The 20,241-nt window shown below is 38.5% G+C and overlaps 1 protein-coding gene and 1 long non-coding RNA gene across 23 annotated transcripts in view; one reads left to right on the top strand and one right to left on the bottom strand.

Annotated features, from left to right (window-relative positions):
• Positions 1-20,241, bottom strand: part of birc6 (baculoviral IAP repeat containing 6) — a 156,255-nt gene that overhangs the window by 48,871 nt on the left and 87,143 nt on the right. For all 22 annotated transcript variants that reach the window (XM_009293036.5, XM_009293039.5, XM_073928501.1 and 19 more), the window contains exons 63-65: positions 18,819-19,036; positions 13,075-13,239; positions 12,831-12,996 (exon numbers count right to left, since the gene is read on the bottom strand). In XM_009293036.5, the coding sequence (XP_009291311.2) occupies positions 12,831-12,996; positions 13,075-13,239; positions 18,819-19,036 (549 nt within the window). The remainder of the gene's footprint in view (positions 1-12,830; positions 12,997-13,074; positions 13,240-18,818; positions 19,037-20,241) is intronic.
• Positions 2,805-5,422, top strand: birc6-as2 (birc6 antisense RNA 2). Its single transcript, NR_125794.1, is given in 3 exon segments — positions 2,805-3,179; positions 3,795-3,859; positions 4,460-5,422. It is a non-coding gene; the product is annotated as a birc6 antisense RNA 2 (long non-coding RNA).

The raw sequence follows: 20,241 nt of genomic DNA, 5'->3' as shown, positions 1-20,241 counted from the left end.
TTTACTTAGGTCCGAGGGCTGGTAGAAGTAAACCAACTTATTTATGTAGCGCATAACACTGATATATGACTTTATTGGACTGGATGTGGCAGGGACGTAGTATATACAGATCCTCCATTCTGCCCCCTTCCATTAAAATGTTAATGTGGACAATGAGGTTGATAGTTTATTAACACACCAATGGATAAGAGACTAGATAAGGACGACAGAGAATCGTAAAACGCATAGGGCAAGGACTGGTCAGATGTACATGAGGAAGAGGAGGAGGGGAGGTAGTCTTGAATTTTATTTCCACTGATGGCGAGGAATGAAACAAGAATTATACTCCTCAAGGGTCAGGATGAGTCAGTGTGCGGACACATGCAGTGCTCATGGTAGCCCTGTGTGAGAGTTTCGAGCAGGATCGTTATAGACGAGGATTAAAAAACAAGATGCCATTTCTTCACATTTCAGCTCCGAAGCTGTCAGCATTAAAGGCCACTTCAAAAGACATTTATTTACTGCGAGGGACTCATGATTAAAAGTTCAGGAATAAATTTTATTTTAAATGTCAATGAGATCATTTTTTCTAAACTGACTTATGAAATGTCTTTTATACAAAAGTGATATGATTTTTAATAAGTCTTTTGCTTTTTTACTTTAGAAATATCGCTAACACTACAATAAGAGTCAAGTCGTTGATGTTAGTTGCAACAATGAATGATACATTACACTATTTTTAAATCTTTGTTGAAGTTAGCTAATAAAAAACAGTTGCTCATTGTTAGCTCAGAGAACAAATGCATAAGCAAGTGATGAACTATAATATACATTATGTACAGACATTGTTCATTGTTTGTTTACATTAGTAACTACATTAATTAATGTTAACTATGTGTCTTATATTGTAAAGCAAAGGTTCTCAGTCTTGGTCCTGGAGGTCCGGTGTCCAGCAGATTTTACCTCCAATCCCAATGAGACACACCTAGGCTAGCTAATCAAGCTCTTACTATGCTTTCTACAAACATCCCTGCAGGTGTGTTAAGGCATGCTGTAGCTAAAATCCGCAGGACACCAGACCTCCATGACAGAGTTTGAACATCTCTGCTGTAAAGTGATACAAAAATATCAAACATGCTTATAAAGTGCCTGAGAAGAACCGATAAACAAAATATTAATACTTACTCTCATAGATTTTACCTTGAATCAGCCTTTTTTTCTGAACTGGCCAATTTTCCCCATGTTTTCAACTTGTTTATTGCTTAAATAGGTGAAAATACTGGCCAATGTGATAAGATAAAACACAAAGTATGTAATGAACAATGTGTTTTGTAGAGTTACATTTCTTGGGTATTAAATTAGTTTTAATTTTTTCAACTGGAAAATTAAAAGTGCAATAGAAGATCTTGGAAAATGCTAACATTAGCCTGATAGCACTGAAAGCCTACTTCCCACCTTGCAAATCACCATCTAAAGCCATGACCAGAGAAAACTTTGCAGTACAGTTAGTAACTACAACTAAAGAAAGAAGGTAAGTTGTTGACATTTGCCAGCCATTCTCTATCTAAACCTGGTCCATGAACAGGCAAATGATGTAATCCTTTCTGCGCAAATAGGTGGCAGTGGTATGCAATTACATATTTTGAAAGGCAGGTAGGACAACCTATCGCAACGTTTGGACCACATTTTTCTTGGTCCTACACTTTCCACAAGATATGTCCCCTGGGCACAATGAATACTAGCCGGTGACCTACTCAAACCTGTAGCTTCTCCATGATGGACGTCCAGCATTCTTCAGCCTGAAGCACATAGGCAGCAGCTCTGCACAAGAAGTTTGGCCAGAGGAGAAATGGTCTTGCCCAACTGAGCCTGGTTTCTCTCATATTTCCTTCACTTTCGTCAAATGGTGAAGTTTGTTCCTTGCCACTGTCACCACTGGCTTGCTTGGTTTGGGATTTGTGGAGCTGTGCATTAATGGATTTTTTCTTCAGTAACCCACACTGCACTGAACTAATCTGAACTTCAACTGAAAACTGGACTGACAGTTTCAATTTACTAGAACTTCCATGTTAAGCTGCTTTGACACAATCTACTTTGTAAAATCGCTATAGAAATAAACATGAATTGAACAGAAAATTAAAGACATATAAATACATTTAGACCACATCATTTAATTTAATGATTTAATGATTTGCTTTCAGGATGTGAAAAGACTTCCAAACTGCAAATTAAAATAGTTTCTGAAGACAATAACCTATTGCACCTTTAAAATCCTTATTAACTCATTAAAAATAGGGCTTACAAGAAAGGTATGTGTGAAATTATAAGAGTGAGCAAATGGTTTAAAAGATGAGCATTGGCTACAGGTTAGAAGATAAATACATCTGTGAAGAAAATCTGTGCCTTAGCGTTTTCCAGTTTAGCTTAATCTAAAAGTGATGCAACTTTTGGAAATGCTGAAAAAAATTTCAGTGACGGACATTCTTGGATGAGAACAAAACTTCAAAAAGAATCGGTGAAAAGGGTAGTCGAAGATAAACGACATTAATTGAACAGCCCAGAATGTTGGCTAGCTACAACAACAATGGATGCCTCTACATATACAAGAGATTGAGTAAAGAGATTAGAAGGTACCCTTATTTGTACAACTCTAGTATGAAAGAATACATGCGTTGGACACCCATGCACATGTACACATTAGTCCTTTCACACACAGGCATTTAATAGCTTAACATTATTCCCAAATATGACTGTCTTTTGTAGAAAAAAAGCCCTGTGAGATCAATGGGATCATCAATACTCAGAAGAAAAGGACCCTGCTCCACAACTCTCAATTTGGATCGTTCTCTGCTCCTCATCTCTCTGTGGCTCTACATTGTTCTTGGCAATAAAGACATTTGACGTGTGAGCCTCCTCGCCGCCCACCCTCCCGATCTCCCTCGCTCGGTTTCCGCGGTTACCAGTCGCTCTGCTTGGTTATGCAATGCACGGCGCTCTCAGGCTCCGAGACGGGACCTATAACCACACGACTGCCATCGGCTACGGACAGAGAACGGCAGGGTGGGGAGCTCGCAGCCACAGATCGCCAATCTCCCGAGCATCCGGAGGCATCCACGCACATCTGTAGGGCTTCTACACCCACAGAAAAAGCGGAGCGCAAAAGGAGGGAAAGAAATCACGGAGGAGGGAAAGGAGAGAAGGTGGGGGCCAGTTTTTCTACAAATGCTGAGACGCCTCACTTTCACATGCTAAAAGGGTCAGATAGACAAGAGTGACAGAGCAGAGAACGAGAGAGTGTGACAGCAAGAGGGAGGGAAGAGAGAGAAAGGAGGGGAGACTAGGAGATTTTTTAAGGAGGATTTTGGTAAAAGGAAAAGGAGAACGAGGGAGAGGGAGGGGGGAAGAGAGCAGGGAGCGGATTTCTCCGAGCCCCGCTTGAATGAAAGGTGTGAGGCGTCCAAGCAAAGAACAAAAAAATAAATAAACAACCATGAGAAGAAGAATAAATGAAGATCTGAATGAGCGTGGAACAAAAGGAATGGCTGGTGATGTGTAAGGAGGCTGGAATACTGACACAGAAACAGCGAGAGAAAGCCAGAGGGAGAGAAAGAGAGAAAGAAAGGTAGAGAGGGAGAGCGAAGGGGAGGGACGTTGGGGACTGAGATTGTTGTCTGCGTAACGCACACGGCTCAAGGAGATGCTGTTGTAGACCTTCTCTCTCTCTCTCCACCTCTCAATTTCTCTTTTTTCCTTCTTTACGGTCTTGGGGATATCGGATGTTTGGCCACCTGGCCCTCATGTTGCCGCCAGCCCAGATATGCATCTCCTGTGATGAGACCACAGCATGCTGGATCTTCCCCCAGATCTCCCACGCCGTAGGGTAAGACTCCCTATTTTCATATTGTACTTGCTTTTGTCTAGTGTTCCCTCCACTGTATGTGTCAGACTGTCTACAAGGCTTGTTGTCCACATTGCTGAGTTGTAGGGTTTAATGATGTTCATTGAGATGAATGTTCTAGTATCTGGAAGCAGACACTTCCACATGTGCTCCAATGAACATGGTACCAAGCTATACCGTAAGCTAAGGAAGGACGGGATGAGAAAAGAGAAATCATTTAGTGTGCATGGCAGAGGCAAACAGCAAGTGAGATGGCTTAAATGGACAGTAAATCATCTCAGCTGCCAAGAGTCGCCTTGTTGTAGCAGCTCCGCAGGGAAATATCATTTTCTGAGGGGGAAATCCATCACTGAGGTGAGGGGGAGACATCCTCTTTTGTGTTCATTACGCCATACTCGCAGCTGGGCAATCAGTGTAGAGGGAAATCTCACCCTCGGAGTTGCTTCACTGAGTGTTTGGTCTGGCCTCTGGATGAGCACTACTGGTGGCCATCTGAGAACATAAGTGTTGGATGGAACCACAGAAGCTTCCACTCCTTGTTGATTAAATATCATCTCATGCTGCTCTCCTGTTTCTCCACAGATAAGCACCCTGGAGACAGAGGTGGGGGGGTCAGAATGGGGACGACCACTGTCAGTATAGAGGAGGTTCGGGCGCAAGAGGGTAAAGAGGAGCGAGAGGAGTCCATATTGGCCCTTCTGGGGATCATAGGCACCTTCTTGAACCTCTTCGTCATTGTGTTTGTTTACATCTACACAACTCTGTGAGGAGGATCCACACGTGGATGAGGTGAGGGGTGGGGTCCGACGAAGATATGACAGCAGGGTTGATGTCTTACAGAGAAGATGGTGGAAGATGACACTGGGCAGCATCAGTCAGAGACAGTGACGCTTACTCTTTGACCTCTGACCTATTCGGATATACACAAACGCAATGGATGTCAGTTCAAAACAGATCTCTGGACATAAAGAGAACGAATCATGGATACACCTGATTTGCATCCTTGCAGGATGTGGTCACCAGCCAAAGGACAGTATGTTTCCCCAGCAACTGAAATAACATCGAGCACTGCCTGGCTGTGATTATAAGAATGCACATAGGGAAAGACCCTACTGGACAAACAAGAACGTCACAGGGCAACAGAACATCTCCTTTAGTATTTGCCCACCAATTGAAAAAAAAAATCTGCAATAAAATGGAAAAACGGGAAGTATGACATATTTTTCTATTAAGAGAGAATTAACAGAGAAGAATGATAGACTCTGGAACCCATCTGCAGTTTTCAAATTCTGGACCTTATGGGAACAGGCAGTTCGCAGATATTTGGACACTTTTTCACTACAGTTCCTCCTTTCTGACAGCAGGGAGGATAAACAGACAAATAATGAGTGTGCGTGTGTGTGTGTTTTCTCTCTGATTTGAGTGCAGTGTCAGACACGTTGTTTCTGTGCAAAGGAAAATGCTTTTGTATTGATACATGATTACATACTAGATGTACTGTGCCATAGATAATCTGATCAATAAAATAATATTCTATGGATCAGGAGCTCGTGAATGATGTGCATGTTTTAGCCGTATCAAATGCTCCTGTTTGAAGAAGAGCAAGCTTGTATGTGCTGTTCTGCACATCTATGAGTGTGAGTCATGCATTTGGGTGGTTTTTGAATACTAGTAGAGTTCAGTGCACAATAAAGACAAGCAGTTTACAGTTACAAAAAACTAGAGTGGGAAAAACAGAGGATGTGGTAGCTGAGGTAGAGATGATTTTGCTTCTCTATTTTAATCTGTCTGTACCAGTGGTGATGGAGGAGTTTTTAAACCCTCTGAGAATGCAGAGGTCAGTTTCCTGTCACATGTGATAGACAGAGGTAGAAATGGCTGATGGGAGCTTCATGAATGAGAATGAGGCACCAAAACGTGCCCTAAAGAGCCCACGACTGTCACACACATACCAATTTAAACATGCATGAAATGAGCATGAGCTTTTGTGGCAGATCTTTGCAAGGAACACATAGCAACACTGTTTGCCCTCTACCCAAGTGTGTTGCAATACGTCAGACTGAAGTGTGCTCAGAAAAATCTGCCTGCAGAAATGTTAGCAGGGCTTTGCGCTTAGTCTCAGGTCCCTCAATAAATTCCAAAGCCACAGGGCACTGCTGTAATAAAGGCCTACCCTGTAAATCAGCATGTACCTGCAGGGCTTATCATCAAATACAAATCCCCACCACAACGGCTCTGTGTAAACCAGCTCTCAAACCAGCCTCAATCTCTCAACCTCCACTCAGATCAGTGTGAACACTTTACAACCCACTCTCAGATCAGTGTAAACCCTCAAAACTAGTTCATAGCTTATTAAGAACTTGTATATGCATTTTAAAGGTTTAATTTAAATTGAATCAAACAACATCTAGTCTTTTTGAAGGGAAAATTAAATATATCTGACTGACATCAAATCATTGTTTGGAAATTCTGACTTATATAATGTGACTTTAGGTTCAGTAGGAACACCAAAAGCCTTTTTGAACCATGACATGTTGACTTGTTTCAAACATTCAATTGAGTATTTGGTCATATATACTTTGAGATATAAAGGCTGTAGCAAACTATTTTAAAAACAAACTGCCATTGCTTAATTATTAACGTGCATGTAAACATACTTAATAGAAGAGTAAACCTACTGTACTGGCTCCAGAATCAGTGTAAACCCTCTCTTAGATTAAATTCAACCCACTACACCTTCAACAGTTGCCCAGTATTTCCCACATTTGCCATTTCTTAGATCTTGACCAAACTTCAGAACATTATAAATGAAGCACTTCCAGCACTTTGAGGGACATGGCCTACTGACACGCACGTATGAATAAGGAACTTATGATTCAGTTCAGATATAGCCTGTAGGGGTAATGCATGGGGATGTGTGTGTCCTGGGGTTAACAACCCTGTGCAAGCCGCCCACGTGATGTTACATGTGACACATTGGTCAAAGACATATGAATCACGACAGCTTTATTCACATCTCTGCTCTTCACAGGCCAATACATTAATACGCGCACACACACTAATAACAACACATTACCTTTGGCACTTTGTACAGGAATTCTGTTCTAAAACTAGTGAACTGCTTTTTTCCTAACCATTATGAAGCTTCGTAAGTAAATTATCTGAAATGCATAGGCTACTATGATGAACTTGAGATCAGAAATGTCCAACAACCATCATTTAAATCAGCGTTTCTCAACCACATTCCTAGAGGACCACCAGCTCTGCACATTTTCCAGGTCTCCTCAACCAAACACACCTGATTCAGATCATCAGCTCATTAGCAGAGACTGAAAGACCTGTGACTGGTGTGACAAAGAAGACATCCAAAACATGCCGTGCTGGTGGTCCCCCAGGAACGTGGTTGAGAAACACTGATTTAAATTAACCATCAATTAATTGATTAATCTGCATCTGGGAGGGCATGCACAGCATAAAACATATGCTAGAGTAATTGCTGGTTCATTCCACTGTAGCGACCCCTGATAAATCAGGCACTAATTTGTTAACCTTATTAATGCAAGACATGTCTTCTTTACTGGTACATTGTCACCAGCACAATAGAATGTGCAAATACACAAAAAAATGCAAGCAACCTAACCAAAGGAAAACACTTTTACTGTAAATTAAAGACTTGGATTGATAGATCAGCGTTTTCCAACTCTGTTTCTGAAGGAACACCAACAGTACACATTTCCAACCTTTCCCTAATCAAACAGACCCAAATCAACTCGTCAGAACATAACAGAAGACTCCAAAACCTGAAGTTAACAGGTCAAATAAGGGTGACATCCAAAAATATGTACTGTTGGTGTGGCTACAGGAGCAGGGTTGGGAAATACGGTGAATTCACTATAGAATAATTTAATGTCTGCTAAACAATAGCACCATCAGTTTTGCAGATGTACAACTGGTGCATCAATATTAGAAAAGGATGAAGGGTTAAAGGTCCAAACAGCAGGTTCAATGCAGCTTCAAACGGCATCATCCCAGTAGAGGCATAAGGGTCTTATCTAGAAAAATCGTTGGTTGGTCTCAAAGAATTTCTTCATGAATTTAAATGAATGATTGTTTGTTGTGCTTTGTTCCCCAATTTATATCATCCCGGTCCAACACTGCCTGACATTGTATGGGAGGCACTGCCTTTTAAGGGGTTTAAATCTGGTATTTGAGCTAAGGGAGCTGGGACGAGCGACCAAAAGGCTTTCACTTGCTACAGCTTTTGCTCTGTTCAAGCTGGGAACAGCGTGTTTTTTTCCTCCACACAACTGGGTTTTATGCACCCCCTAAACGTAATGTTAAGAGACCACCTCAATAAGTAAACATAAACTGAACAGACCTGACTATATAACATGTACAGTCATGTACGTGCATCAAGCAGCGTACAGAAGACCTTTACTAGTGATCTCCATGCTTTATCGATCATCAATAAGGTGTATTAATTAGGACGGCTAAAATTTAATTGACTGTCAATCAATCATTTGCATTCCGACTTGAAACTAGGGTTGTCACGATACTATAAATGTCACAATACTATAGCAGCTGAAGTATCATGATACCAACTAGCATTCCGATACTGTAATTTGTAATCCAAATCTATGAAATAAAGCTGTCAGAAATATTACATTTTATATCTTATAATGCTTATATTTTACTATTAACTACTAAATTGTATTATTTGTATTATTTGACATTTGCTGTTTGATTTAGTAACAATTCCACATGCAGCATTAACTATTGTAGAACCATTAATGATGATACTACCGTTTACAAACTACAGTGGCACCATCAGTATTTTGTAGCTGTAGTATCACGGTACTACTTGAAACACAACACAATTTGAAATATGAAAATTGTAAAGCAAACAGAGTGAAACATTAAGAAGCATAAAAACATGCCACTAAAAATACTGATTAACATTTCTCTTGCCAACAACAACCTTTTTTTCAATAAAAGCATTGTGAATTTACCTGAAATAAGGTTGTTTAATTGGGCTGCTCACCCTTTTCAAAAATCTTTACATGAAAAGAACATCAATGATGCCTTGAATGCCTTTTTGGGGAGACCACCAAATGTTTAAATAAAGCAAGAGAGAGCAGATATAAATATAGGGTTGGAGGACATGAAGGAGCCATATTGAGGGGGTGGGAGAAGAGGGGAACGAGAGAACTGTGATAATTTCTGTTTACACACTGGGAAAAGACTCTAGCACCTCAAAAACCTGCCCTACTTAATGACTGCACCACGTCAGCAGTGTTTCACACAAACACACGCTGCAATTACACAAGCCTTACAGCATATGTCAGGGGTGCCGTGTGTAGGCGAGTGTGATATCCCTGTAATGAAAACAGCTTTCAGGGGACTATAAAGTAAACGGGAATAAACGCCACGTTGAAGAGGAGACGCATGCCATACAGATCTGCATTAACACAAACGCTTAATCTTTTGTACACAAACGGATAATACCAGCGGTGTGAGGGGTATTATTCTCTTGTTTTGTTTCTCAGCAAGCTAACGAGTATTCTGAATGAATAGATACATACTAGGGAAGCATATAGACCAGGGGTGGCCAACCCTGTTCCTGGAGAGCCACCTTCCTGCAGATTTCAGTTGCAACCCATATCAAACACACCTGCCTGTAATTATCATGGGTGTTCAGGTCCTAATTAATTGGTTCAGGTGTGTTTGATATGGGTAGCAACTGAAATATGCAGGAAGGTGGCTGCAGTATTTTTTGCATGCAACTGTCTAACCAAGTTTCAGAAGACAATAAAAAAGAAAGGCCAATTATTCATTTGAACTAAATAGAATTAGTATGTGCCAAATCATAGTATGTAGAAAATAGTATGCCAAAAGTTCCCAGGTGGTTCAGTATTTCTAGTAAATATTAGAAGTGTAGAAGCATCCATACTCTAACACAGGAGTGTCCAAACTCAGTCCTGGAGGGCCGGTGTCCTGGAGAGTTTAGCTCCAACCCCAACTAATTAATGAAGTTGGAGCTAAACTGTGCAGGACACCGGCCCTCCAGGACTATGTTTGAACACCCCTGCTCTAACCGCTGATATTGCCCACAGTACATTGTGTGTTGGACTTGAATTTGATCCGAACTACATATATGGGTGAAAAGCGTATATAAACTACAAACATGGTGGATGTGCAAAGCCTCAAGTAGAGAGGCTTTAGTAAAGTTGTTTGTATGATTGCTAATTATTATCTAGCCTACTAGAAAATATTTAAATTGCGCCTTCCGTCTAATATTTTATTTGAAACAACAACGTGAACTTATATCAAGATATGCTTGGATAATAACGTCTGAATGCATAATTATCCAAAAACCTGAGAAGATTTCTCTGCATGAAAGACTCGTGAATGGGAGATTAACCTGCTGCTGAATCTACAGTAAGGGAGGTAATTACATATGAAAGAAATGTGGATGGTTGACAGGGCTCGTAACTAAGCAACATATCGATCTGTTAACGAGGTAGTAGTATGTCCCAAAGCTTGCATACTTTGTTACACACTCAAAAGCATATACATATATTTTCCTTCACAAAAAAGTACATACTTTTAGGGCGTAGTATAAGTATGTGAATTGTAATGCAGCATTGGAGTGATGACTTTACTTTTGTGTGGTCATGAAACAGTATGTAAAGGCCAAATGTAGTTCTGTTTCATCAATTAAATCATCAATTAATTGTCAACATCAATTAAAAAAAAATAATACAATTAATCTGTGGATAAAATGTGCCCCAAACACCAACTAAACATTTATCCCAAGACTACTGTGATAATTACATTTTTTGTAACACAGCAATGGTAATAAAAATTAACAATACTGTGAGTTCGAAAATATTAAAAACTGCTGCAGAACTGATATGACACAAGTACTTTACCCTACTTTACACTCAATAAATGACTTTTTGCTGCTAGTTCAAACTACTTATACGAGTTGAAACAAGACAATTCTTAAGTTTTTTTTCTGGGATAACGTAATCGTTTTTTGATCAATCCACTTAAATGTGTAAAAACAAACAAGCTAACCTAATAACTTCATGTTATCCTAACACAAACGGACTGTGCAGAATCCAGCCTTTTTTACAGTGTACATTTCACTATTGCCTTTACATCAGTGCTCTCAAACTCAATTCCTGGAGGGCCACAGCTCTGCACAGCTTTTTTCCAACCACCTCCAACTCACGCCCACTTAATAGACTCTAGTAGTCTTAAACACCTTGATTTGTTAAATCAGCTGTTTGATCAGGGTGGGAGCAAAACTGTGGTCCTCCAGGAAAAGACGTACATGCATAGTGGACACAGTAAATCTGACTACCTTCTTACTTCAGATCGCTGTAAAACCTTGGTCACACCTTATTTTGATGGATTGTTTGTTGAATTTAAGTTACATTGCATCTACATTCCAACTACTTCTCATTAGAATATAAGTAGACTGTTAGGTTGGGGGAAAGGCTGGGGTTAGTGTAAGTTGACATATACTTGCAAAGTTTCTTATAGTCAGTTAAATGTCTGTTAATCAGCAGTATCAACAGATATTAAGCAGTATACAAATACTCAAACTGACCATCAAAATAAAGTGTTAGCAAACCCTTTTTTGTATTTTCTTAAACAATTACAACTATTTACTTTTAACATATTAATCAAATTTTAAACATTGATCGCAGTTACAACATTCTTTAAATCAAAATACAACTATCACCAAACAATTGTTATAATATGGTCCTATTCTCCAATTACAATCCTCAAATCATAATTCTTGATCTTTTTACTACAAAAAAATGTATCTTGTGACATTTATCTACAGTATTGTCATCAGAACTTTATGCAAAAATATGCAGAAGAGGAGGAGGTTGTTTGACGACCTCTCCAGAGAAACAGAAAGGAAGGAGCATAATAATATTTGAGATAAAACATTAAATTAACAGAGCGGATAGGGAGGAAAAGAAAACTTGAGTTTGGACTGACTGGTGAATCCTGAGTGAGCCAGAACCGACCTCACTTCCTCACTGAAAATAAGTGTGCTCGTGGCTGTCCATATACACAAAGAGCTCTATACTGTAATCTTGTACTCTTTGTTATTTGCCCCTTGGCTGTTTCTTAATGCTTTTTGGAAGCAGTAGTCCATCTCTTCACTTTCCCGTTTATCAGGTGGATGGGGCGTTTTTACAGCAGGGGTGATCCGAGACACTCATTTCCTGTTTCACTGCCACAGAGACAGCTAAGGATCTCAGGGCACAAAACACACACTCTTAAACACTGTGTGTGTGTGTGTGTGCAGTCTCTTTCTCGCTCAAGCTTTTATTGGCTCTGTTGTTCAAGGGATTGACCAACTGCTGCTCCCCCTGCTGGCTGTGTCTGCTTAGAGAGCAAGCATGTGTGTGTGTGTTCTTGATTTGAGTCACACACACACACCATGCCAATGTAGGGTTGAAACCTCCAGCTGATATCTAGAGCTAATTACTACACTCATCGTTTTATCTGCGCTTATTTAATTAAGCCGGAGAGAAATAAACACTCACAGTGTGTACACACACACACACACACACACACATTGAATGCACAACAGACACACACCAATGTCTGGCTCCCTAAACCAACAAAGCAGTGTTTGTGGAAGTACTGAGTTTTATGAGTTCATATTAACTGAGATACAAACTTTAGATACAAAGTTAAAACTAGAAAAGGGTTCTTCATAATAATAATAACACTAACACACATAACACCATGATGCTAACATTGCACAGACATAGCTACAAACCAGAGATGAAAAAACACACATCTCCAAAGACAAAACCACAAATTCAAAGCGCCATGTAGAAATCTTCCTAAGCCACCTTGTAAGTGCAGTACTGCAAGAAGTAAAGCACTGAATACATTTCACATGTGACACGTGTCTTACCTGAGTCATTGCGCAAGTATGAAGACATGGCAGGGATCAGACAGGACTGGCTGAGCAGTTCCTGCAGGACAGATGGCAGCAGTGAGCTACTGTGACCTCTGACCTCTCCTGTGAGGGTCTCACCAGATCCCACGCAGCCTGATGGGTTGATATAGCTCGCCAAAACCTGACACAGAACATATCATCACACATTCAAGCATGTGCAAATTTTAACCTTAATTGATATATTTTAACAGACACACACCTGTAAGAGGCAGGTGACGTGCTCTTCCTCCAGGCGTTGTTTGGTCAGAGCCTGCTCTACATCCCAGCCTGATGCTGTTGAGCCAGTCCCAAAGCCTGTTCCTTTGGCCCAATACAGCTGCTGTTCCTCTGTGGTACCACCAACATGCCCACTGGAGACCTGCGGCTGCAGCACAAACACAAACTCAGTTGTAGATTTGGCAATGTGGACGCTGTTCACACGCAGTACTAAGATCAAGGTGTTTCAAACGGACCACAAGTAGATGAGGGAAACATCTTCCCATATGTATGTAGTATTTTAGTAAGTTTAAGATAAAAAATAATACAAACAATAATATTTTTTAACTCTACTATGAATTCAAAACACTTTTTATTGTAATCTATTACTGTGAATTTCTTTTTAAATCTGAATTTTCATCAGCCATTGCTAAAAAACAGCAAAAATTCATTTAAAAATAGAATATTAGAGCATTTATTTTAAAGATGAACACAGATGTGCCTTTACTGTCACTTTTGAACAATACGAAGCATCCTTGATGAAGTGACATCCTAGTGACATCACTGTGAGGGGTAGGGGTAGGGGCGAGGTTAGGCGAGTCTATTAAAAAGCATTGCATGCAGCTCAGATTGCATCTGCACCAAGTCTGCAGCCAGATCCCTCTCCAAATGAGAGACAAGTTTCCTAGTGGTGTTCTTCCACGCACACCTCTTTCTCACTTTGCCGTTTGATGTTAATCGTTCCAGACGTGACATCCTGCTGAAATTTACTGCTTGCTTTAAAGACTGACAGCATGTCACAACATTATGAGGAGAAACAATGAGGTCAGTAGCTGCGCATCAGCTGACAAATATGAATTTTCAAAAACCAGCTGTCGCTCCACAGTCTATACTTTACTTTGGCAATCGCAAGAGTAAATTAAAACTTAATTCAGGGCACCAGAGAAATCAGAGAATGAAATTCAATACCTTTTAAGAACTTTCAAGACTCTTTCTATACATTTTTAGACCTCATAACCAATCTAGGTTTCGACCGGTAACATTGGCGACATTTCAACTTACAGTATATTTACTAAATATTGATTGTAAGAAACTGATGATAAACTAAAACACTATTCACAACTAAAACATTATTCATATACTGAATAGAAATGGGCATAACGGTGGCAGCAAAATCGCCTCACAGCAAGAAGGTCGCTGGTTCCAGCCCCGGCTGGAGCAGTTGGCAATTCTGTGTGGAGTTAGCATGTTCTCCCAGAGTTTGCGTGGATTTCTTCCAGGTGCTCCGGTTTCCCCCACAGTCCAAAAACTTGTGGTATAGGGAAACTGGGTAAGCAAAAATTGTCCGTAGTGTATGTGTGTGTGTGAATGAGAGTGTATGGCTGTTTCCCAGTGATGGGTTGCAACTGGAAGGACATGCACTGTGTAAAACATATGCTAAATAAGTTGGTGGTTCATTATCTTTAAGTCTTTAAGACTATTTAAATAATAGAATTATTCGCCCAGAGTGTATACATTCATTTCAAAGCAGTTTCCTAAAATGTGTGCCAAAATAAGATGTCACCAAGAATCATTCTATTTGCTGAAACTCAGAGAACGTTGTGTCCAAATTAAGACTTAAAATCACCCGAGAGTGGATGAAAACATCCCCAACAGCTCACAAAGGGTCACATTTCTCTAAAGGAAATTTGGATTTAGCAACTTTTTAAACACTTTCCCCCCACAGATACCCTGATATTAGAAAATGTTATTTCCGAATATTTATTCCATTTTTAAGGTTTTGCTAAAATCATAAGAGGGACAAATGGGTGAAATAAACAAGAGAGTGGAATAAATGCACGTTGACCGCAATGCTCTTCTTCAGCAGAGAGCGAGCGGGTTTAATATTTGCTCTGCCAATACTTCTGCCGCCCCAAGGACACCCATTATGATTCTGACAGGCCACTGGCCACCATTCAAATGCTCAGCCCTGAACCCACCTCTCGCCAAACTATAAATCCACACAAACACACACACAGACATATAGTACCGCTCTGCACTGATCATTTATGCACTTTTTTTCTTTAAAGATTGTAATTTTAAAAATTGATTTTAATAAAACCAGTCTGTGAGAGCCGAATATTGATTTTTATAAAAGTCATTTGCTTTGGTATTGGGAGTCTGATGATGATGATGGCTGTTTTTTTCATTATTTTCTCATTATGATTGTGCCGTAGTTGTCCTTTCATTTCAGTCGAGTGAAGCTCCTCATAATCACGTAATGACTAAAAGAGCTGTCCGAATCTTCACTATACATTCTCTTTTAATGGTACTACACTACACCTGAATGAGCGCTTGTTCTCTCTCTCACACACACACACCTCTCCTCATTAAGTCAAGGGCTCTGAATAAAGAGCCCTTCAGCAGTCTGTAAAGACCGGCTACCACAGTCATTAATAAAATGACATGTTTCAGTCTGAGAGACCAAAACATCTCCATTAAGGTCTTTAGAGGAGTGTCTTTTGCTTCTCATGCTCGCAAATTACCTGAACACGGCTGCTAAAAGGCTTCCAGACCATTTTTTTAATCATTTTAGTTTTCCCTGAAGTCTACTTCTTTTAATTTAACTCTGAATCATTCAACCAGATCTGTCAGATTGTCGATGAATTATTCAGAACAGATCTGTGAACTCGACGAACCGACTCAACGAAAAGATTTAACTCAAAAGGAAAACTCATTCACAAATCAGGCATTGCCATTTCTCTCATGTAGTTGAAAGGGAGAAGCAATGCAAGTAATGACTCCAGTGCAGTCTGCTGCTTTTGCTCAATACTTAAAAGTTTCCACTCCCAATTTTGTAGATACTGTGCATGGGAAAGATCAAAAACAAATAACGTTCAAATGTTTGAGGTCAGTATGATTCTTTTGTTGTTGTTGTTGAAAGGCACCACTTATATCCTCAAATAGTATGGATTTTTTCAAATATATACAGCTGAAGTCAGAATTATTAGCCTCCCTTTGATTTTTTTGCTTTTTTAAAATTTCCCAAATAATGTTTAACAGCAAGGAAACTTTCACAGCGTGTCTGATAATATTTTTTCTTGTGGAGAAAATCTTATTTGTTTTATTTTGGCTAGATAAAAGCAGTATTTATTTTTTTAAAAAAACATTTAAAGGTCAAAACTATTAGACCCTATAAGCTATTTTTTTTTTTTGATAGTCTACAGAACAAACCATCGTTATACGATAACTTGCTTAATTACCCTAACCTGCCTAGTTACCCTGATTAACCTAGTTAAGCCTTTAAATGTCACTTTAAGTTGTACAGAATGTCTTGAAAAATCTAGTCAAATATTATTTACTGTCATCATGGCAAAGATAAAATAAATCAGTTATTAGAAATGAGTTATTAAAGCTATTATGTTTAGACATGTGTTGAAAAAAATGTCTTTTAAACAGAAATTGGGGGAAAAAAATAAATAGGAAGGTTAATAATTCTGACTTCAACTGTATGTTCCAAATAGGGATGCAAAGATTATAGATTTTGGTTGTACGATTAAAGTCTGGGGAATAATAACAGTTTTCACGTTTTTTATGATTACGATTACATTCATTAATTTTAAAACACTACTAGTTTAGTAAATCACATGAAAACTCCTTATATTTTAAAGTGTTATTTATTGCTGCTCCGTAAACAATTAATACAGCACAAAATAATACTAAAAACTAACAAAAGCAAAAGACACAATGTGTGAACGGCCCCAAGTTGATAGCCTCAGCCATAGTTAATCCAGTGCGTGTGATAATTAGCCTTTGTGTACAACTTGAAACTTCAAACTAGTGCACAGTTGGCATAACTTTGTTTAATTGTGGTCTTTACGATTAATTAACTGTGTCAAATTAAATTGTGGTTAATAATGAGATTTGTTAATCTCATTCCTCATCCCTAGTCACAAATGCTTTTTACTTTATTATGCTCATCTGATATTTTTACTCATCAAAATGAATGAAAAAACTGGTAACATTTTTAAATAATGGTCCATTAGTTAACGTATGGTCACACTTTATTTTGATGGCCTGTTTGTTGAATTTAAGTTGCATTGTATCTACATGCCAATTAATTCTCATTAGATTATAAGTAGACTGTTAGGTTGGGGTTAGGGTTTAGGTTAAGGTTAGTGTAGATTGACATGTACAAGTTTCTTATAGTCAGTTAAATATCTGTTTACCAGCAGTATCAACAGATATTAAGCAGACAGTCTACTAATACTCAAATGGACCATCAAAATAAAGTTACCTAATGTATTACTAACATTCAATTTAATTAAATTCACCTTTATTTCTACAGTGTTTTTACAATGTGTCAAAGCAGCTTCACATAGAAGATTATAGTAAATTGAAACAGTGTCAGTCCAGTTTTCAGAAATCAAGTTCAGTTCAGTGGGATTTAATATTCACTGCTGAAAGTCCAGACACTTAAGAGCATATCCTTCGCTCTACAGGTCCCGAACCATGCAAGCAAGTTCAAAACATGAACAAACTATTAGTAATACATTTATCACTGTATTTATTTTTGTTTGTTAGTGTTAGTTAAGATAAATAACATTAGATCATGTTAACTCACTGTGCATTAACTAAAGGTAACAAGCACACAATTTTAGATTTGAATAATGCATTAGTGGAAGTTAAACTATGATTTATAAATGGTTTACAAGATTATTCATACTTGGTTAATGTTAGTAAACACGTTAACTAATGGACCATTATTCTAAAGCACTACTGAAACAGTTTTTAACATTAGCTATGTTTTCATTCACCTATTTTATGAGCATTTAAAGATATCACATTAAAAACCTGAATATAGTCATGTGATTGTCTCAACAGATGCACATCTGATGTTTTTCAGCCAATGAAAAATGTTCGGTGAAAGGTTAATGTGACAATTTTAAATTTTATAATGTTCCTTTTACAGCATCAACATCACAGTGTAATTAAAATACAATCAGTTAAATAAATTTAAGCATTCATTTAGTTGTTCAAGCATAAAATGAGATGATAGACCATGTACACTCAAGTGCCATCAGTGGCAGCAGGCTATTGCAGAAACTCCATTGAAAATACTAGGGGAAAAAGTCAAGTTTGAAAGAGATGAAAGCAGCGAAAATTGGCATTCAATGCTTCTTGTCCATTCTGAGACCCTATTTATATCGTATATATCGATCTTCAGGCAGTGAAGATCACTTTTATTTTTAAAGAAAACAGATCTTAAATGGGGCGGTTTTGTAATGGGAAGACAGTTCATCGGAAGTTGTTGGGCTGGCTGACTATGTGCATATACCCCATTAGATAACAAGACTAACTAGTGGAGTGATCTCATTTCACACCATCTGTAATGCTCTTTTAATAACTCTGCAAACTACTCAGGTCAGTCTTTATAAAATAATTTAGCTTTACATGATCATTTTCCCAAATAACAGACAACTCGCTCTGAATACAAGATAACAAGATACAGTATGTTACTGTTTGTTTCCTTTTAGTAATGGCTGCTAAAAATTCAGCTCTGCCAACACAGGAATGCATTTTAAAATATATGCAAATAATTTTCCTTCCAAACTTCTCCAAACTCTGTGAATTCAGTCATTATTTGGTTTGCTAAACACTGAATGTTTTAACATGCGAGTTCACATTCTAATGTTTTCATTGCTGTCACGAACATGCTGATTTTTGTGGGCTGAATGACAGGTAAACAGCGTGCGGGTTAACACTGACCTCACTGGAGTTGGCACTGCCGCTGGGCACTCTGGGAGCATGATGGCTGAGGGCAGACAGGCAGGCCAGGATGAGGTGGATGGCACCGATCTCCAGTGCCATGCGTCTCAGCAGCAGCCCATCATCCGTGGTGAGGGGAGTGGAGCTGAACAAGGAGCGGAGCACGTGGAAGGGCAACGTGGGTAGAACGTTAGCAGAGGGAGACTGTAGGATGTGACCTTGAGGAAGAATGACAGATGAATAGAATGAGAAATTGTCTTTCTAGATGAGAACGTCTTTAACATTTAGAGCAAGAAAAAGCAAGGGTTCCTGCTCTAAGAAAAATGTCAAAAACACTGACTTTTCGTTTCCTAAAAAGAGTTTAGTTTGGTTTCACTGACTATGTACTGTAACTGCAGATTAACTTTGCTTACAATAACATTAACTGTTAAAAGCTAGTAGTTACTAGTTAATTAGTTAAAGTTATTAGTAACTAATAACATTAAGGTAACTAATAAGCTTAACTTTTCTGAACTTGATTATAATATAATTGGAGAAAAGTGCTATATAAAAACTTGATTTGAATAAAAAGATGAATTTTTATGACATGGATATCATACCACACAGTAAAAAAATACTCCATTTATTTATGCTTTTGAATTATATCATGGGATTTTAATCTTGAAGAACAAATGTCTAATTTTGTGTATTTTTAGAGGAAAATAATAAAAGAAAAAATGTTAATATTGTCACAAATTCTGATAAAATCACCCTCAAAATCAGTGATTTTAGGCACAAAAAATCATGACACTTTGCACAAAATCTAGAAGGGACTGGTTGAGCCCTGAGCAGAGAATATTTTAAGAGGTACAGATTGGTGACAGCAGTCGTCTGTTGTCAAGTGGGAAATAAGAAAAATAGGGTAACACTGTATTTTGATGGTCCATTTAATTATTAGTAGATTATCTGCTTAACATCCAACACTGCTCCTTCAACAGACATTTAACTGGCTATAAAAACTTTGCAAGTACATGTTAACATACACTAACCCTAACCCCAACTTAACAGTCTACTTTTAATTTAATGTAAATTTGTTAGCAATTAGATGCAATGTAACAAACAGGCCATCAAAATAAAGTGTGACAAAAAATAGTCTAGCCATAACAACAAGCAAAACATGATAAAAAAAGACAGTAATAAATGTGAAGTACAATTTAAAATAACAAGCAAAAATGGCCTGAGATTCCATGACTTGGACAAAACAAAAATAAAATTCCCTGACTTTCAATGTCTGGAATAGACATTTCAAAATTCACGATATTCCAGAAAATCCCATGACTGTGGGAACCCTGGAAACTGTTTTTTAAATAGCGCACTTAACCAATCAACCAATACATCAAGTGATCAGCTGACCAATCCACAGTTTAGACTGACAGAAATACAC

The sequence above is a fragment of the Danio rerio genome, chromosome 17, assembly GCF_049306965.1.
Source record: "Danio rerio strain Tuebingen ecotype United States chromosome 17, GRCz12tu, whole genome shotgun sequence".
Lineage (NCBI taxonomy): Eukaryota > Metazoa > Chordata > Actinopteri > Cypriniformes > Danionidae > Danio > Danio rerio.
The sequence above is the reverse complement of the archived record's forward strand: the minus strand, read 5'-3'. Positions and strand labels throughout refer to the sequence as shown.